At 40.2% G+C, this 20,191-nt stretch overlaps 2 protein-coding genes across 2 annotated transcripts in view; both read right to left on the bottom strand.

Annotated features, from left to right (window-relative positions):
* Positions 1 to 6,465, bottom strand: part of LOC113419880 (dual specificity tyrosine-phosphorylation-regulated kinase 1B) — a 38,855-nt gene extending 32,390 nt beyond the window's left edge. The window contains exon 1 of the mRNA XM_026679478.2: positions 6,116 to 6,465. The gene's annotated coding sequence lies outside the window, so the exon portion shown is untranslated. The remainder of the gene's footprint in view (positions 1 to 6,115) is intronic.
* Positions 6,466 to 8,400: 1,935 nt separating this feature from the next.
* FBL (fibrillarin rRNA 2'-O-methyltransferase) lies at positions 8,401 to 19,894 on the bottom strand. Its single transcript, XM_026679479.2, has 9 exons — positions 19,773 to 19,894; positions 19,546 to 19,608; positions 17,239 to 17,424; positions 12,943 to 13,037; positions 11,721 to 11,891; positions 10,708 to 10,840; positions 9,943 to 10,055; positions 9,604 to 9,749; positions 8,401 to 8,603 (listed from the first exon to the last, which is right to left on the bottom strand). Exons 1-9 carry the CDS (start codon positions 19,780 to 19,782, stop codon positions 8,570 to 8,572), a joined length of 951 nt encoding a protein of 316 aa, XP_026535264.1. The 5' UTR covers positions 19,783 to 19,894; the 3' UTR covers positions 8,401 to 8,569.
* Between the last annotated feature and the right edge of the window lie 297 nt (positions 19,895 to 20,191).

Here is a 20,191-nt window from a genome sequence, read left to right on the forward strand (position 1 = left end):
GAGCAGACAAGCCATTCTGGGATAAACTGAAGGTTTATCAGCCAAGTATCTCATTGCCAACAGTAATTCCATTTGAGTGTTAACAAGACAACATTCAGATGGCATAATAAATCACAAGCCAGCTTCATTATCTCAAATGTTGAAGATGAATTGTTTAAATTGAATCATAGTTAAAATTAAGTAGTATATTGAGTTCTGACAAAACTCAACCTCTAATGTTCTAAAATGGAATAAAAACACTTCTGATAACTCCATAGGAAGGAGGGAGGACATGTATATTGGAGATACACATAAGTTGGACTTAGTGTGCTAAAGATAATACACCTTGATGATGGGCAGCCAATATATTTTGATAGCTCAAGATGCTAAAAGAACAGCCCTTTTCTTACTGTTACACTTCCATACATTTATAGGTGAATCTTTTAAAATAATTTCTGCATTCCATGTAACTGAATTCAGCGGATCAAAACTGAACTTTCCTACAAGTTTTATCTTGTGAATGAACAAAATTCATTCCAAATTTGCCTTTTTAATCAAATTGTTAGCACTTTCAGGGAAGAAGTTTCTAACATTTTTAGCACATTGAAGTGGATAAAACTGATCACATTTTTAGATGTGTGTGAGCCAAGATTTTCACAGCAAAATATGTGGATACATACATGAGTCATGTTAAAGTCTATTTTTAGGGACTCCTTTCTACCAAAGCTTAAAGTTTAAATCTTTATTTTCCCTCATTTATCTGATACAGGATGTCTCAAGGTGACATTTATAGGAATAACTTTCAAGATCTTCCTAACTGTATTCCGAACAACCAAAACCAAGTACCTGAATTTACCTGCTCTTTTTAGAAACCAGAAATGACCTGCTCTTGGGCATCTTAATTGTAAAATAAATCATAATGTACTTGGAGTTAAAGTCACACATATTTCTTACTTCTATTCTACATCTGAAATATTGTAAAATTAATCTTAAATTACAAGAATTTGAATAATTACTATATCATAAAAGTTCTTTTTAAGTCTCTCATAAGACTTAAAAATCTGCATTTTAAATCCTTTTTTCATTAAAAAAAATTCTGGTTTTCCTATCAATGAAACTGCAAGTTTTGTTCAGAACCTTGATAGATGCTGGAGTAGCCAGAAGTTAAAGTCCAAAAAGATAATTGCCAAGTTTTAGTCTAATCCTCTTGAACCAAAACAAGTTTCCCACATTAAATGTACTGTTATTAATAAACTATAAAAGGCATCAAATATAAAAAATACCAGCAAATATATATTAGAAGGCATCAGAAAAGAAGGTAGAAAATCCATACCAAACAATTTAGGGCCCCAAAATTAAACACGTGAGAAATAGAACATAGGAATGTTGTCAATGAAAAGTTACATTGTAAAAAAAAAAAGAACATTTGAAAAGCATATCATAGACTCTAAATATAATAGGTTAAGGTTTTTGGAGAAGACGGTAATTCTCTCTGCATATTCTTTATAGCAAATCTGAATCTATGTCATCAATTTGGAGCTAAAGACACCCACTCAAAACATCCGTATGCACAAATTGTCAGAATATACTAACATAAAGGCGATGTAGGTTAGGAACTAGTTTTAATGGTTTAAATTGCTGGAGAAATGATTCAGAATAGAATTTAGCCAAATAGTAACAAAACACACTGAATCTGAAATGTCTAAAAATTGTAAATGAACAATGCTTACTGGAGCTATATATGTTACTAATTCCTTATTCTCATGTTGCTCTATGTGCCCTGTAAATTGTTGGTTCAGAAGTACAATCAATAATACCTGTATGGTGTTTCCAAGCTACATACTCTAAGTTTAACAGGATTGTAGTTTTTCTCTATCAAAGACGAAGATTGATCCTAACATATGCAATAATATACTATGGCTAGTAAAATAAGATTTACCATAACCTCCAACCTCTTGCCTGAAATATGAATAAAGAACAGGTTATCAGCATGCAAACCTTATACATTTTCCCAATTCTGAAATACCTATAACTCCTTATTAAATTAACATACAATGTTGAGCCAAGTCTTAAAACTATACAGTATTAGAATCATCAAGCAGCTAAGAGTTTTGTGTTTTCATAGTATCCACTGAACCTGAAACTACTTTTTGAAAGTCATGGATTCAATTATAACAGTCTGACCTCAGATTATAACATTCTTGCCCATGCTTACGCTTAATAGAAAATAATTTCTCAAGAAGATAAAAGTATAGCTCAATATTAATTTGTATGTTACATGTCCATTTTAGTTTCTCTTTAGAAATGAAAACAGTTAGCTAATATGACTCCATGTTCCATCCAAGTTTAAGACCTCATCCAAGCTATTTCTACATAACACAGTGGTACCCTAGGTTAGTCATACAGGTGACTGCAACTCAGCCATACTCCATAAATGTCATTGCAGGACACTTGTATTTTAGTGTCTACCACAATTTACCCTGGTTGCCTATGGGAAATTATGGTTTGGCCTCCACCATGAACTGGTTTCTAGACAACCAGTCCAAAAGTGATACTTTGGGGTGGGGGACTACATTCAGTGAATTAGATTCTTTAATGTGAACCATGGCACACAATATTTCACTTTAAAGGAAAATGTAATCATTATGAATTTGCAGTATACATCTTGACTTGTTTGTTGAATTACCAAATTAGATGTTCTTACAGGACCTTTATTATTCTTGGTTTATGGTACACTGTGGATTCAAGGATTAACTTTAAATTGGCATGTGAATTAACCCTTTCTAACAGAGTAATTAAGTTTTCTGTTGTTTCTTCAGCTCTGTGATTGTCAAAAATGATGTTTCCTATACACTAGATATATTTCTCATTAATAACATGTAATAAGTATTATCCTCTCAATATCCATCTTATCCATACCCATTTAAAAATCCAAATTACTTTTTTGGAGCAATGAAACAATAGCTTGTCATTCATAATCATTTATATTGGGCTAGAGAGTTTCAAGTATGTTACCTTTCATTATATACAGGTTTATGAAATCATTCAGCTCTGTCACAGAAATAATGTAACTTATCTTTATTATGCTTATCAACATATCAGCAAATGTCATAGTATCAGTTTGCAAAACAGGAAATGCCTCTAATGTGGTAACCTTTACATGATCCCTGGGGCAATTTAATTTCTTTCAGTGCAGAAAGTACCCTGAACTTTTGCCCAAATATGAAAGGTTCCAGAACTACAAAAAAATAAGGAAAACATACCTGAACAGCACAGTAAACTAGAGAAATTGTCTACTTGGGTTTTCAAGAGGAAGTATCCGTCCCCTCATTTTCAGAAGTAACCAAGTCCACAATGTATTCTTTATACTCTAAAGGCTGCTTTTCTCTCCTAACAAAATTTCAACTCCCTATTCTACCTGCCAGAGTTCATGGACTGTGTAACATATCATCCCATGGTCCTTTGTCAATGATTTCCATTGCCTCACATCAATTCACTTTTGGATAACAGAATTCACTTATCAGAGATGCTCTTTTTGTTGCTTCCCAATAACCAAGCAGATAATTATATTACTTGTATAGGGTATTGTCATCTTGGAAATTTAATTAACAAGAAGTTTAAAATTGGGATGGATACATACACACGCATACACATACACATCACTCAAGGTTGATTCTTTGTGACCAAAAGCTCCTCCAATTTTTTATGGATGAGCTTTTGGCCACAAAGGCTTCCATGTTTTCAATGATCCAGACCAAAATGTGATCAAGAACAGGGTTCTACAAAAATCAAATTAAATCTTCACAAATTAAACCAGACAACAGACTAAACAAGAAGCACAACAACAATTTAGTCTGAAGCCATAATTATTTATGCTTTTCAAAGAGTTTCATGGTATGTTATTGCACAAATTGGATACTAACAGAGAATTGCTAGGGCTGTATACACCACCACATAAGCCAATCCCAACCTCAATGAATAACATCAGATTCAACTCAGGAACAGCTGAGAATTCCAGGAATCCAACTTACCATCAACATCCATAATATTTCCAAACAAACAAAATCACTCTGTGCTACTATAGCTTGACAAGCCAATACAGCATTTTTTGAACTCAGCAGCTGAGTTACTTGCTAAACATTTATTTTATAATAGTCAAAAACTATATTGATCAATACACTACTTTTTGTAACATTTCTGTCATAAAAGCAGCGTTTATATATGCTAGTGCCTATCCAGATTAGAGGATTAAGTAAATTCTATCACTTATTGTTGGCAGATATGTAGTGAAATTTATTTCCCTAGCATTATTGTGAATTATCTACATTGCATAATTTTATTACTGTTTAGTCAAAAGTAAGTCCCACTGTATTTTTATGGTTTATATCCAGGCAAAAATGGATTGCAGCTTTGCATTGCTTGACCGAACACAATGGCATTTATTTCTGAGAAGCACTAATAGGTTCACTATGAATTTCTCCTCAAAGTTATTGGCATCAAGGAGCGTTTCCATTCTCTGCTCCTACAATTCATAACTATTCTGAATTATATCATTACAGCTGCTAGCATTATTTATGGTGGCATTTATATTTAACATAAGAAACTCAGACAGGAGATAAGAAACAGGTCACACTAGAATTAGTAATACTGAAGCAAAGAGGGCAATTATGATTTTTTTAAATTTCATTTGGTTGGGGGCAATGGAGAAAATACAATATATATATTAGGACAAGGAAAGCATTTGAAGATCACGTATTTCAAGAAGAGTGACAGAAACAAAAGTAAATGTACTACCTGCCACAATATTTAAATAATTATGTGAGTGAAACATAATTTTGCTTCCCTAAAGATAAATCTTAAAGGAATCAATTCAGCCCATTAAGATCAATAATGACACTTTATTTTAAGGTTCAGGCTTGTCCAACTTAAATCTTCAACCAGCAGTCTCTTAAAAATAATGGGGCACACTGAGGCACAATTTACAGTTTTGGAAAAACAAGGGCCTTTAGATCCTAACTTGTCCAAAGTTAGGGGAGCTAACTATCTTCTTCATGTATCTTGAATACCAAACATTGAAATAATGGTTGAAGGATTGAAAATGGATTTTATTTGTGATAACAGGATTATCAAATACACACATACCAGAGACTCAACCTGTGCTAGTGGTTTTTTTTTTTTTTTTTAAGTACAATACAGAGCAGTCAGCTCACCCAGATTATTATTATTTTTTTACCCATCACAAATTCTGGAAAAAATAAAGAAAGGAGAGGGGGAAAGGAAGGGAAGCACTACCAAATCCAGTGATATCTTAGAGACCGGCCAATTTGCCTGGAACCTCAATTTTACTAGTACATCGCGCTGATCTTGAAGCAGCAATGACTCTCTACCAACTGTAACAGCATCAGCAATCATAATGGCATTTAACAAAAAAAAAAAAAAAAGCAAGCTCCGAAAGAGAAATAAATGGACGAATGCCAGAACAGATCTCATTCCTTTTGGAAAAGGTACCAAAAGGGAGATAATGAGGGGGGAGAAAGGAAGGGGGGGAACAGAGAGAGACCCGGTGGAAACTGACTATCATGAAGGCAAGGAAAAGAGGGGGAAGAGAGATGGGCCGTCCATGCACCACCACCACCAGCAGCAGCAGCGCGCAAGGGAAGGGAAGAGAAGAGAAGGGGGGAGAGAAGGAGGCGGCGGCGAATCCGATCCAGCGGACCGGGCCTATTCTGAAGCCAGCAGCCAGGAGAGGTTGCGGCGGGGAGAAGTTTGGGGCTCAGAAATGGGGAGGGGGAAAAAAGGGCAACGGCGGCGGGGGGATCAGGGTGGGGTCGGGCGGCGGGGAGGGGACGAGGGCGGGGCGGGATGGACGGGAGGCCGAGCGGGGTTCCGCCCGAGGCGAAGCCGGAGAGCCGGACAGGGGCGGGGCCTGACGAGGCAACCCGGCTCGCTGGGCAAAGCTGCCCGCCGCAGCCCCGGCTGTTTGAAGTGGAAGGGAAAAGCGGGCGGGAACAGGTTGAGGCGCCCCGGAGGCTCCCCCGCCTGCCCCGCTCCCGCTCCCTTCTTCGCGCTGGGGAAGGGCCCTAAGGTGAACGGGAGGGCGGGAGGCGAGGGAGCGACAGCCGGGCGGGTCTCTTACCTGAGGAGGCGGCTGCGGCCCGCGGCGTGTTTCAAAGCTGGGGCTGAGGAGGAGAAGCGCGCTGGGGGCGGGGCGCGGCAGGCGGGCGTCTTGCGCCCCCACCCCCAGCGCAAGGGGCGTTCTCCGGCGGCTGCTCCGGCGCCGGGATTTCCCAGTAATGCAACAAAAAATGGCGACCACAACAAACCGCCTCCGCTGTCGCCGCTAAGCGCATGCGCCCCGCCGGCGTAGCCACGTGAGGCAGCGGGCCGGGAGAAGCAGAGAAACGACGGGGGATGGGGAGAGAAAAAAATGAGGGGGTGTGAAGAGAAGAAATGGATGCCCGCCCGCTAGGAAGGTGCGTGTTCCCTGCCGAGGGTGCGCATGCGCCGGAGTCTGCAGCCCGTGCAGCTGGGCGTATATTCATCTCGGCACCCCCCGCCCCATTTGCAGAATGGCATCGACGAAGCCTAGAACATTTTCTACGTGACATAGAAGGAAAGGGTAGCAGGATGGGCTGCACCATTGAAGAGCGAGCGAGAGGGGGGGAGGAGAGGGGGAAAAAAAACCTCCCTTTAGGTTTTTTTTCCCCCAATGGTCTTCCAGGTGTGGGTGGAAATACGGAAAAAGTGATCTGTTGCCGCGTTTGGGGGGTGGGGGCGGCAATTTCCTTGAGCTAATTTTTTCAAGGTTTGGTTGGGGAGGGGGCCGGAATTAACAACGCGCTCTGCAATGCCCTAACGGTATTGGCAAATCGATGGGTAGAATTAGCACAATTTTAGTTTCGCAGGCTCCGGATCCCTCTCCTTGGTATCACCCCTGAAAAGGAGCAGCGCGGGGGAGATCCTTTTTTCCCACCCACCCCCACAGCCCCCACCCCAATCAGTTTGCTGCCGAAGATTAAAGCCTTTAAAAAAAAACCTAACACGTCCAGGTTTCGTAACACGAGCATGAAATAATGCACAGGACCCCAACCCTTTCTGGACTGCATTTAATACAAGCATTTTTTTTTTGAAGAAAAGAAAAAAAAACCCTTCAACATCCCTACGGCTGAACAACTTTGAGGAATTGAATGCTATGAGAAAGCTTAAAAGAACACCTAGCCTGAAATCTTGGATTGACATTACCTTAATGGCATAAAGATGCTGTAGCATGGAATCTGGTGGAGTTACCTATGGATGGTGCCATTGCAACATGCAGTGGTCGTGTGTCAGGGAAGCTTTGGAAATAACTAGTGCATCTGGACCAGAGGATTTTGGAAAAAAAAAAAAGGAGGGGGGGGGAGAAAAAGAGCTATTCTTTTTACAATTCTTGGGCTACTTGAAAAGGACTGGGGATGCTACTTCTGAGGTTTTGCTCACTTTGCTAGTTTATTACAGAAACCCTAGAATTTACAGCTCCCTCTTCACGCTGTTCTTTATTCCTGAAAATAAACTGCATGTCCAGGTTTCTTTCCTCTTAAGATAGTAAATGTTTTGAATTATAAATTGTCAAACAGCTATCACATACAGTGTACATTATCAACCCTGAACCATCAACCTTGAAAATCCGTTAAAGAGTTAACAATCAGCAAGGACCAACTTGTAAGTCCCATAAATCTGGGGTTTGTTTTCCAGAAAAATTCTATAAGTTACTAAAAAAAAAAAAGTAGCTACTTTTGTAAGGCTTTTACAGTATAACAGTTCCTCCTACATTCCAATTTAGGTTTCTTCCCCACTTTATTACCAATTTAAATGTTAATCTGAACTGTTCCTGAATCCAAGGCACTGGGATTTTTTTTTTTTTTTTGGGGCAAGGCTTTAATTGGAGATGAGAGTCAGTTTGGTATTAAAGGCATCCAGATAGAAACCAAGAGATCATGAATTCTTCTGCCTCAGATATGAAGCAGCTTGGATGATTTTGGGCCAGTTTCCCTCTGTTTTAGGAAGAAGACAACGGCAAGCCATTTTTAAACAATGTTGCCAATAAAACTGCAGGGATTTGCCCAAGCAGCTGCCAAGACAGACTTGGGAGCCAAAAATAAACAAATCTGAAAATGGTCAACCAAAAACCAAAATGGAAATAAATCAACAGCTAAACGGGCAACACTGTATACACATTTCATTAATCTACTTTGTTTAATATTGTTTTATGATGGGAGGTGTTTTAATACTTCACATACAGTATTTTAAAATGATGGATGCAGATACTGGGTAGGATGTAAGCAGAGTTAATGAAAGAGCAGGGCTAGAGTTCCTTGAATCAGTCTGATTTGTTAATTTTGGCAAGTCTTGCCTCACTCTCAAAACTACAAACAATCTAGCAGGTCTCTATATTACTTATTTTAATAAAAAAAATGTACACATTTCAGAATGCCACAGAACATAGATGCAGTACAGCATCTTAGACTGTTGAGTCCCAGGCAGTAGCAAGAATCCTGACATAAAAAGAAGTAAGAAAAGTCCTTTTGCCCCTATAGCAATAGGCATCAATTATTTATGTGTTTTGCTTCTTCGGTTTAGGTGGTGGCCTGTAAGAAAAGGAAGATTAGATTAATTTTTTAATGTTTATAGACAAAATAGAAAGGAGTCTGTTACCTGAATTGGAAATAAACAGGGACACCTCAATCCTTTGGATGTGGCAAAACTATCCAATGTACAATTCAATATTTTCAGGCTTCGCCTACAGAGTTTTTAATAAAGTCTTCATTCATAAAGGTATCTATTTGCATTCCAAAGTTTTATACAGATTCAGAGGTAATCTTTGAACAACTATCCCATGTAGCTGCAAAGAGGGACTCTTAACAGCAATAGTAGGATGGTTTTCCAGGAGGCAGGAGATAGTCCAACAGGGAGCCCAAAAAATATATGACCAAGCTTATCTCAAGTTTGAATGAATAAATGGCCATAGGTTAGGACATGTCTTTGATTCACCCATCACAGGTTCAAGAATAACCGAATGCACTGTACGCCAAGTCTCAGATTAAGCCTTTGTTGACATCATCCAATGAAAGGGAAAAATGAAATTAACAAAAAGGGCGCTTGGAGAGATATTTCTCTTCAATCCACACAATAATAGATTAGATGGAAAAGAAATGCTATCATTCAGAACAAGGTTGACATAGGGCTTATAGGTTGGAAAGTTAAATGAGATAATGGGTATTTTCAATGTCTATGGAGATTTTCAGTCATCCAGATCATGGTTGTCCCAAAGGTGCTTTTATAAGAGGCAACTGGACTTTCTGGTTTTTCTTTGAAGACATTCCGCTTCTCATCCAAAAAGCTTCTTCAGCTTCTTGGATGAGAAATGAAACATCTTCAAAGAAAAACCCAAAGTCCAGTTGCCTCTTATAAAAGCACTTTTGGGACAATATTTTGAATGATTCTGGGTAAGCAAGGGCATAGCTGCTGTTGTTGGAGGGTGGATAAGATGGAAGAACAGATTCCATATTTTACTAACGACTAAATACCACCTTTCCAAATCCTGGGAAGCATAAGGAATTCCATCAGTGGCCTCTGGTTTCCTCATACCTGTATATGCCAACCACCACAGCATGATCTCGCTCATATGGCTCCAAAGTCAGTTGTTCCTGGGGTTTCATGTTTTCCTGCTGCATTTTCTTTACTTCTGATGCAAAAACTGCTTCAGGGGCCGCTGTTGAATCAATACAGTTGGCCTGGAAGACAAGGGAACGGATAAGTATACCAAATCCTCAGCTCCAACTAGATTAGGGGACACCTTACCACTCCCATCAAATACAGGAATACAAAGCAGGGATCTCTAACAACAATCATACCATAAGATGTTCCCCTATTGGCCCAAGATCCTACAGCCAGAAAATAAAACTGGAATCAAGATTAAAGCCTTACTTTGATGGAGATAACAAAATGACCACCGTTCTTCAAAAAGTTGTGTGCATTTAAGGCAACAATACGTGACTGATCAGGTTGAGCCACATCTGCGAAAATGACATCCACCATGCCTGCAAAGAGAACATGTATATCAGAACATCTACAGGCTATATGCAAAGCCTTTAATTTATAGTTTATATTACAATTAATATGTAATCATATACCTTATTCATCTAGCTTAGTATTTTCTCAACCGTGGCAACTTTACAATGTGTGAACTTCAACTCTTAGAATACCCAAAGTGGCATGCTACTGAGGGTTAGAAGAACTGATCTTATTACAACACCCACCAAGATTGCGGAAGCTGTAGGTCAACCTTGAAAAGTGTAGGCAGTTAAGCTAAATGGATGCCCACAATGAAGATACAGAATTTTACCTATTTGCAAAACAGCTTGGGCACTGAATATCCTGGAACATTTTGTTCTGAGAAAAACAGGTCTTGAAGATTCCTACTGCTTTCTTACATTCTTAAACTTCTTTGCTCAAGGTGTAGGATAGAGCAGGGGTGGGCAACTAAGGCAATTTTATGACCTGTGGACTTCAACTCCTGATGGCTCAGGAATTCTGGGAATTGAAATCCACAGATCACAGAGTTTCCATAGTTGCTCTACCCCAACCTCCATCCTGGAATAGGAGAAAGCAATAGACAGGGATTCCCCTCTAAGAAACTTAAATTAGTACTCATGGGTCTCTTAGCTGGAATCATAGCTTTACAATTCTTACCAATCAACATGCGATATTTGTGTGGATGTCGTGCATCCTCAATGACAGGAATGATGTTGGTCCGTTTTTTTGCTACATTGATGAGGTCACGACCTGAGCGATGGGAGAATTCCACAGCATACACAAGCCCTTCCTGTTTAACCAGAAACAGGAAGGAAGGAAGAATTGGTGCCTTGCTTGACCACACACACACATATATATATGGTGTGTGTGCGTGTGAATGGAAGCTGACAAAGAAAATATTCATATCTTTGGGAGTGCAATTAAATGAAACTATTTAAAAGTTAATTATTTGGAAGAGCAATGATCACTCCTATTCTTCACCATGTTGCTTTCCCTTGATCTTTTCTTTAGCTAGGTATTGTTATAGAGAGCATAGCTCATCCTCACAATTATATTTGATTCAGTATTAGATTTTTATCCCGCCTTTACAGCATTATTTTATAAGTAACTCAAGGCAGCAAAACTACCTAATATCCCTGTTCTATCTTTCTCCACAACAACCTTGTGAGGTGAATTGGACTGAGAGAGGAGGGTCTCACCCAACGTCACCCAGCCGGCTTTTATGGTTTCCAGATCAGTACCTTAAGCATTACGTCAACCTGGCCCTCCATGGTGGATTCCTAATTGGGAACCATTTCTCCTCTTCCCTGTTCCTGCTTCTGATATGCAATTAAGGAAGAGATTTTCTCCACTCATCCAGAAATCTAAACATGAGGTCTGGTGCAACTTTCTACTGACCACTGAGCAAAATCCACTGAAATGCATTAAGGCTTAGGAAAGTTGTTTTTGCCTAAAAATTCAATTAGCTGTGATACAATTGCAGCAGCAGCCTATGGCAAGGATAGCAATAGCACTTGAATTTATATACCACTTCACAGTGCTTTACAGCTCTCTGAAAGCGGTTTACAGAGTCAGCATACTGCCCCCAACAATCTGGGTCCTCAGGATAAATCACCCGTAACATTTACTCAAGTTATAGTCGCTATTTTGGCTTCTGAGAAGTTTCTTACCGATCCCACTATGTCAGAGACATGAGACACCGTTGTTCCCGATGCTGCTCCCAAGTATAACACTTTTGTTCCTGGTTTGATATGAATCTGATCAATGCCTCCAAGGATGGCAGCAGCCAACTTAGAACGAAAGGGGTTCCAGGCACGGTATTCCACTTTTGTTTCACCCTCCTGGATTTGAAAAGCAAAGCATCCTGGATTGAGACAGCCTTTATGAAATGAAAGAATCCTTTGGGACATGCTTCTAGTTTGACCATTGGTAGTTCTCCATTTATGATCGCAACGGAGATCAGAATTTCCATTATTAGGCAAGGTGATTGAGGAGTTGTGCCTGATTTTACGTCCTTTTTTTTGCCAGTTAAGCAAATCAACTACAAGTTGTTGAGTGAAATGTGCAGCCCTTAAACAAATCCGGCTTCCATCATTGATTTTGCTTGTCGGAAGCTGCCAGGGAAGGTCACAAATGGCCCCTGGGAGGCTACAACTGTCATGTGAAGATTGGTTGTAAATCACTTTTTTTTTCAATGCCACTGTAACTTATAACTGTCTCTAAATAAATGGTTTTAAGTAGAGGACTACTTGTATCCCCAAAAGCACTTACAGACAATCCAGTGAAAAGAAGGTCTAGGGGAGACATGATAGCAGTGTTGCAATATTTGAGGGGCTGCCACAAAAAAGAGGGAGTCGAGCTATTCTCCAAAGCACCAGAAGGCAAGAAAAGAGATGGATGGAAACTCAACAAGGAGAAGAGCAACCTACAACTAAGGAGAAAATTCGTAGCAGTGAAAACAACCAGTGGGACTGTTTGCCTTCAGAAATAGTATGTTCCGTCTCTGGAGGCTTTGAAGAAAAGACTGGATAGTCACTTGTTTGGAAAGGTATAGGGTCTCCTCTTGAACAGGAGTCTCCAACCCCCACCCCACTATCTGGCCGTGGCCTATTTGCAACTGGGCTGCGGACTGACGCACACACATGCAGCTCGACTTGTGGGAGTGGTGGGCCAGCGAGCACACACACACACACAGTTCCACTTGCAGTCAAGCTGCGTGTTCGTCTCGGCCCACCACTCGCGAGAGTTGAGCTGCGCACACGTGGCCCAGTTCCACAGTTGAGGACCACTGGACTAGAAGACCTCCAAGGTCCCTTCCAACATTCTGTGTTTCCTCTTTCTTGTAGGTGTTCCATTGTCTTGTAATTTTCCAAAGCATTCCCTGATACTCACCTCTACAGATATTCTCTTCTCTCCATATACAGATTCTCCAGGTACCAGATTTAATGTGACTAATGCATCTTCTTTTCCTCTGCAGATGAAGATACCTAAGTATACAAAAGATTAATTCATATAGCAGTCATAGAGATTTAAAGATTTAAATGCCTTGGCCTCTAGTCAACATTCTAAGAGCACAGTTTGTAGAATACAACACAGAGGGAGGAAATCCTGCTATTTACCCATCCTTCCAGGTAATTCTTCCTCATTAAAAAGGACCAATGGTATACAAACAAAACCCTAATCATGGATCCGTAACGTAGACCTCATGGCTGGTTATTCAGAAACAACCCTTATGTTGTTCAGCTAGGTTTATTCTCAGAAAAGCAAGCACAAGACTACCAGTCATCATCTCAGACAACAGCAAGGAGACCTTGGGCCTATTTCAGCCTGCTGTTGTTACTTTCTAAGTTTGTCAAGAAGCCAAATGGAAATTTCAAACATGAAAAACAACCATCTCTTTAAAACATGTCTATGTCAACAGCACGTGAACTCTCTTTCCAAGAATTTGTAATATACATACTATGCAGCTTGTGTTTATTTGTATTCCAAGTAACGCATTAAGCTTATTATAGCTCGGAATTTAAACATGCATGCAGTAGCCATTGGTAACAAGGGATTACACACAGACACATGCATGGAATTTTATACAGGCAAAGGAGCCGGCTGGCAGTAGAGAACTGGGGGAGCATTCTCTCTCCCCCCTCAATACTTGGCACGAAAGCTAAACTGGATGAAACTCTGCCTCCCGTGCTCAACACTGAGAGGGACAGAGCAAATAACTTTAAAGGGCTTATTTACAACAGTGACAACTAGAATATTTCCAGATTTAGCAGGTTCTTTTCAAGATCTTATTAGATGTATTACTTTCCAATGGGGAAGGAAAGGCATTGTATTTCTTTTACATTATTAAAAATGAACGTTCTAAGTTCTATACTTGTTTGGCTTAACAATGGCTTCCTATGATATTACTGCCTTTAAAATTTAAAGAGACACCTTTTTTAATTAAAACACCACTATGAAGAAAATATTAATCAGATTAGGCTATATCTGGACAAAAATATGTAAGTGATATCTTTTCAGACAAATAGCCCAATCTAGTTGGAGCAGTTTCAAGCAATCAATGCACATTGAGATGCTAGAATTAGGCCTCAGCATTTGAAAAACACATTTCACACATATGCACTTTTCCTGTGTAAATATACAGTCCTCAACTTACAACAGTTCACTTAGTGACCATTCAAATTACAATAGCAGTGAAAAGTGGGGTATTGACATTTTTTTCACACTTATGATTGGTACAAGGGTCCCCATGGTCACCTGATCAAAATCCAGACACTTGGCAACTGACTCATATTTATGACGGTCAGTGTCCCAGGATTATGTGATCACCTTTTGTGACCTTCCGACAACAAAGTCAATGGGGAAGCCAGAATCATTTAACCATGTTAATGATAATTTTAACAACTGCAGTGATTCACCTAACAATTGCGGCAAGAAAGTTCATTCACCAGGACAAAATTCACTTAACAAATGACTTACTTAGCAACAGAAATTTGGGGCTCAGTTGTGGTCGTGACTACCTGTACAATAAAAATCCAGGCTTTCTAGTACTCTACAAAATCATGTACTTGCAAAGATTGTAAGCATTGGTGAATAAGACTTTTCCCTCCTTGGACACAAATTACTGTTCAGAAGTTGATCTTTAAAAAAATGGGTCAAAGGAGAGGTATGGTGGAGATAGCCTTGCTCACCGTCAGCATACTCTTAGCAAGCTACGGTGAGGAAATGGCCTTTGGGTTCAAAACAAAAACAGCTTTCCATAAACCAATATTCTACAATGAACAGAACCTTCTTAATCCTCAACTAGCTAAAGCAAGGGTGTCAAACTGAATTTCATTGAGGGCCGCATTGGGGCTGTGGTTGACCTTGGAAGCAGAGGTGGCATTCAGCAGGTTCTGACCAGTTCTGGAAAACTGGTAGCAGAAATGTTGAGTAGTTCGGAGAACCAGCAAATACCACCTCTGACTGGAGATTTTACAGTATCCTTCCCCTGCCACGCCCACCAAGCCACGCCCACAGAACCGGTAGTAAAAAAATTCTAATCCCACCACTGCTTGGGAGCTGGTTGGGCGTGGCTGACTGGTTGGGCGTGGGCAGCTTGACGCCACTCCCCAAACTGCTGGCATGTTTTCTCTTCGCATTGGGTAGACCGGGCCGAAGTGATGCAGGCCAGCCTCTTACAATTTTCCAGGACAGCCACATGGGCCGGATCCGATCACATTACGGGTCGGATTTGGCCTGCAGGCCTTGTGTTTGACACCCCTGAGCTAAAGCATTTATTCCGGCCATAATTTTGGTCCCAGCTAACAAGGTATTATTGAAGAACTATGTTAGTCTATGGTGGCAAAAAAAAAAAAAAAAACATATCAAAATCTGAATCTGAATCTGGTATAGTAGTGCCTTTTTTGATTAACACATTTTATCCAAACATACAGGTAGTCCTCGAATTAAAAGAGTTCATTTAGTGACCATTCAAAGTTACAATGGCACTGGAAAATGTGACTTATGAACCGTTTTTCAAAGTTACAACTTCTGCAGTATCCCCATGTTCATGTGATCAAAATTCAGATGTTTGGTTCATATTTACGACCGTTGCTGTATCCCAAGGTCATGTGATTCCCCTTTTGCAACCTCCAGACCTTCAAAGTCAACGGGGAAGCCAGATTCTTTGAACAACCGGGTTGTAACTTATCAACTGCAACGATTCACATAACAACTGTGGCAAGAATTATAAAATGGGGCAAAGCACACTGAACGTCTCACTTAACAGAAACTTCGGGCTCAATTGTAGTTGTAAGTCAAGGACCTTGGTGCCTTGACCATTACCCCAAACTGGCTCTCCATTGGGAATATAAGGCAGTATAATTTGCTGAATGTTTGTGTGCTTGTGTGTGTGTGTTCCAAAATGTATGCTGTCCTTTAAAACAGGGCTTCAAAGAGTGGTTTACAGTATTTTTAAAATTACACATGTGAATATTTTGGAGATAATATTGCTACTATGTCCTCAAGGAGAGTAAGAGAAAATTACTCAGTCAATGTTTTGACAGTTAAGGACACATGTAATGTTATTTGAGGCAGTCAGAGTTTACAGGAAATAAGTTTATGATGCAAAATGGTGATGCCAGAATTTTTGAAGGGAATAATTCTTAGATTTGAGGAAGGAAATTTCTCTTTCTTTTAAAAACACTATTAAGTCTAGTTTACGATTTATTTAGGTTTTTTCCTACTTGTATACTGCCAAATCAATACAGACCTGCGGTGGTTTACAAAATAGTCAATAGAAAACATCCATAAATGGTTAAAATGTCCACAATAAGTGCCAATCAAATTAAAAATAACTTTACTTATCAAGTTTGCAATAAATACAATAATAATGAGAAGTAATCAAAATTATTAACAAAACCAAGTATTAAAATGAAATAGTAAACCATTTGATCACTATAAATGCATTCAAAGAAAGATAAACTATACATGTTTTTCAGCAGAGTCCCATCATATATAACTCCCACTCTGTTAGAAAGAATGGAGGTGCTCTAAGGGAAGTGTATTACATAAGCTATAATGCCAATCTGACTAAAATATATTTTAATCAACTATTTTGGAAGGCTGCAGATGCTACTGAGCAGTAGTACCTTCTGGCTATCATTTCCCTTATTTTGAGAAAGTAAAGTTTAACATTAACCATCTTTCAGGAAAATCATACTGGAAGGGCAAATTCAATAGTCCTGCAGATAGATTCTAAGTCACAGGGGGGTTAGGTCAAAACCAAACTTCAAATTGTCCACAGAAACCTATTGGTAACTAATGTAAAGCTCAGGTAATAATGTAATGTGCCTTGGCTGCTAATATCTATTAGCACCAATCTTTTTTTTGCACCAATCCTTTTTTTCCCTCCTGATGATCTGCAAAGGTGAAGTCCCATGAAACCACATTGCAATACTCTATAATCAAGAAGCATCAAGGATATAAGCCAACATTATGAAAATTACAGATGAGTTTGTTTTCAACAGCTATTGGGGCTGAAAAAAAAAGAGCTTCCGGGATTGCATTCTGTGTCAAGCTTCAGGCTGCCTATGCCTTTTCTAGACCGATGGCATTATTCCTCCATCAACTTCTTAGCAGAGAAAGCTAAAAAAATAAAATATTGTTACATTTGAGCCAATATATGACACATTGGGCAAGTCTTACCTTCATGCCTATGGGGTTCTATAGTCACCCTTTTGCCTCCTTTGAAGCCACCCCGTCCACCTCGTCCACCACCTCCTCTTCCACCACCTCCTCTTCCACCTCGGAAGCCGCCACCGCCACCTCCTCTTCCACCCCGGAAGCCGCCACCACCTCCTCGGAAACCTCCTGGAGATTTAAATCCACCTCCTATGAACAATGGGGGAAACAGGTGGCATAGACAGCACCTGGTCAGTATTACATGACATTCCAAAAATTGACCTCAAGATAAAACCTGTACAGACGTTTGAGACTGATGATATTAACTCAACGCTTATGCCCGATTTGTTCCCTTCGAAACACAAGCTCTGTGAAAAGGACTTCCAACCTAGCTTTTCTCCTAAAAAAAATCAAGATTACATGATCACTTCTCTTGGAAAACAAATCCATGAGAAATCAAGATCACTTCTCTTGGAAAACAAATCCATGAGAACAGAAAAGATTCAAACCTAATATAACCCAATAAGTTATATAGTAGAACCTCTGGTCATGAATGCTTCTGACTATGACCAAATCAGGTTCTGGCCAAAAAATTCACAAATCTGGTCACGAACACATACTCAGGTGGCGATCAAACACGACCCCTGACCCAGAAATTCCTGAAGATGAAACAGAAGACAAAGAAATGGCCTACTGAACAAATTATGGTCATGACCAGAGGTTCTACTGTACTAGGTTTGGACCTTTATTTGTTCCACTGACAAATACAGATTTGAAACTGGGCCTGCAGGACCACAGATTTTTTTTTAAAAAAAACCACACTTTCAGAGAAATATCTTTAAGTTTTGCTGTTTTCTTGCAGATGTTTCATTAGCCAACCAAGTAACATTAGAAGCAAACTAATCTGGAAGCAAGCAAAGAAGTTCAGAGAGCACCAAGAACAGTCTTTTCTATTAATATCTTTAAAGCAAATTTAACCTATATTCATTTTGACAAGCAACAGAATAAGTAAAAGAAAAAGCATACAGGTAGTCCTCACTTAATGAATGTCCTGTTTAGCAATTATTTGAAGTTACAATGGTGCTGAAAATATAACTTTACAAACTGGTCTTTGCACTTATGCCCTTTGCAGTGTCCTATTGTCATATAACCATCATTTGTACATTTCACAGCTGTCTTCTGACAAGCAGAATCAGTGGAGAAACTGGCAGTAAAATCTCAAGTTTTAGTTGTGCAATGTTTCACATAACTGTATTGCTTAGCAATGGAGTTGCTGGTCCCAACTACAATTGTTAAGCAAGGACTATCTGTATACAACTATTGTTACAACTATTTGCAACAGATAATCAAGATTAAAAAGATAATCTAGTAATCAATGTCATTATATAACATATTCGTTCTTCAGCAAATTGCTCCATTACTGCCAACAACAGTTTAGAAACCTACATTAGATCCCAACATATAGAGCAGACAAAACATGCTCTAAGTTACAGAAATTTCTACCATAATTATAGTTGTTGATGTGGTAATGGCATCATAACATCTTTTCATGGTTGTGGTTCAGATACCACACTAGCAAGGCCCAACATGTAATCTCAGGGGGAAAAGTTGACACATCAGATGTACACCAGCTGCATATTAACCAAACTATTAACAGAAAATGCAACTAAGCATAACTTTCAGGTAAACAATGATTTTGACTTCGGCTCACCAAAATGGTAATGAGGAATCCACAAAGTGGTGGCACTAAATGTGAGATTTCAGCAGATTCTGTGATCTTATTTATATACCGTATTAACTGTTCTGAGGGTTGTTTTAGATTAGTTTGTTTGTTTTATTGTATGCCACTAGGAGTCATGTTAGTAAGTTGTGGGGGGTATATACTTTTGAGAAATAAATAAAATCTACAAGTACCTTTGGTCTCCCCTACTCTAATGGTTATGTGGGAATGGCTTTGGGAGGCAGGAGAGATCTGCAGCCCAGATATTGGTCTGACGGACCAAACTTGAGCCCGAAAGAGGAATAATGGCGAAAGCATCCCAGAAAAGACCTTCTCCTACTTTTCAGAAGAGTAAAACGAGGGGGGTATTTTCAGACTTACAAGAATGACGTTGGGTTTGCGAAGTAGTCCACACAAGAAGCACAACCAGAATTTTAGGTGTTTCTACTGGAAACTTCCATCAACAGAACCTCGTTAAGTCTGACCATACCTCTACCCCGCCCCCTCAACCGAGACCTAGGGGCCGGTGGAATAGCAAATCTCAATATTCCAAGCCCATATTGAGATGCGGAGAGAGAAAAAAGAGAAGAAACTCATAAGAGTTAACAAACCTCGTCCTCCTCGGAAGCCTCCTCGTCCTCCACGGTCCCCACGACCTCCGCGAGGGCTAAAACCTGCAGGCAGAGAATCCCAGTCACAAATGGTCACAGCAACCCTCTGCCCGAATCCCTCCGTCCGTTCCCCCACCCCACCCCACCAGCTGGGCCGCGTTAGTCGCCACACGACCGCCGGAAATCAGTTCGACCGCGCCGAAGGGGTTTCCTCACACGCGCCTTACCGGGCCGCATGTTTGGAGAGAGAGAGAGAGAGAGAGAGCACGCCCGCCACCTCCTTCCCCACGCGCCTAAAATTCCAGGACGGGAAACGCAAGCGCGCAGTTCTTCAGACGTCACAGGCCGCGGGTCGCACAGGAACTACGCGAGGATCGGCGCGCATGCGCGAGCGCGCCCCCGGGCTTTCTGGGGAATGCAGTTTGCTGCAGTGATTTTTTTTTTGCCTTTTTTGTGGGGGAGGGGGACCGCTCCCGGTTTCCATCGCTTCGTTTCCTTTCACGTTCAAAACGGTTGTTTTTTTTCCTTGTCCCCCCACCCCCAGCCCCACCTCAGCGGAGGCTGGATTAGGAGAGGATTTACTGATCCTCGTGGATCTACTTGAGATGCCGCTAAAGGCGTTTTATTGCGGGAGGAGGAATAGCAA

The sequence above is a fragment of the Notechis scutatus genome, chromosome 8 (assembly GCF_049901735.1).
Source record: "Notechis scutatus isolate UNSWTSFEM ecotype Mainland chromosome 8, rNotScu1.2, whole genome shotgun sequence".
Taxonomy (NCBI): Eukaryota; Metazoa; Chordata; class Lepidosauria; order Squamata; family Elapidae; genus Notechis; species Notechis scutatus.

Coding starts and splice junctions, on each gene's coding strand:
- FBL (XM_026679479.2), bottom strand. Junction 17,425..19,545: donor AGGCTTCCGAGGAGGACGAG/GTTTGTTAACTC, acceptor CATTGTTCATAG/GAGGTGGATTTAAATCTCCA. Junction 9,750..9,942: donor ATTTTGTTATCTCCATCAAA/GTAAGGCTTTAA, acceptor CTTGTCTTCCAG/GCCAACTGTATTGATTCAAC.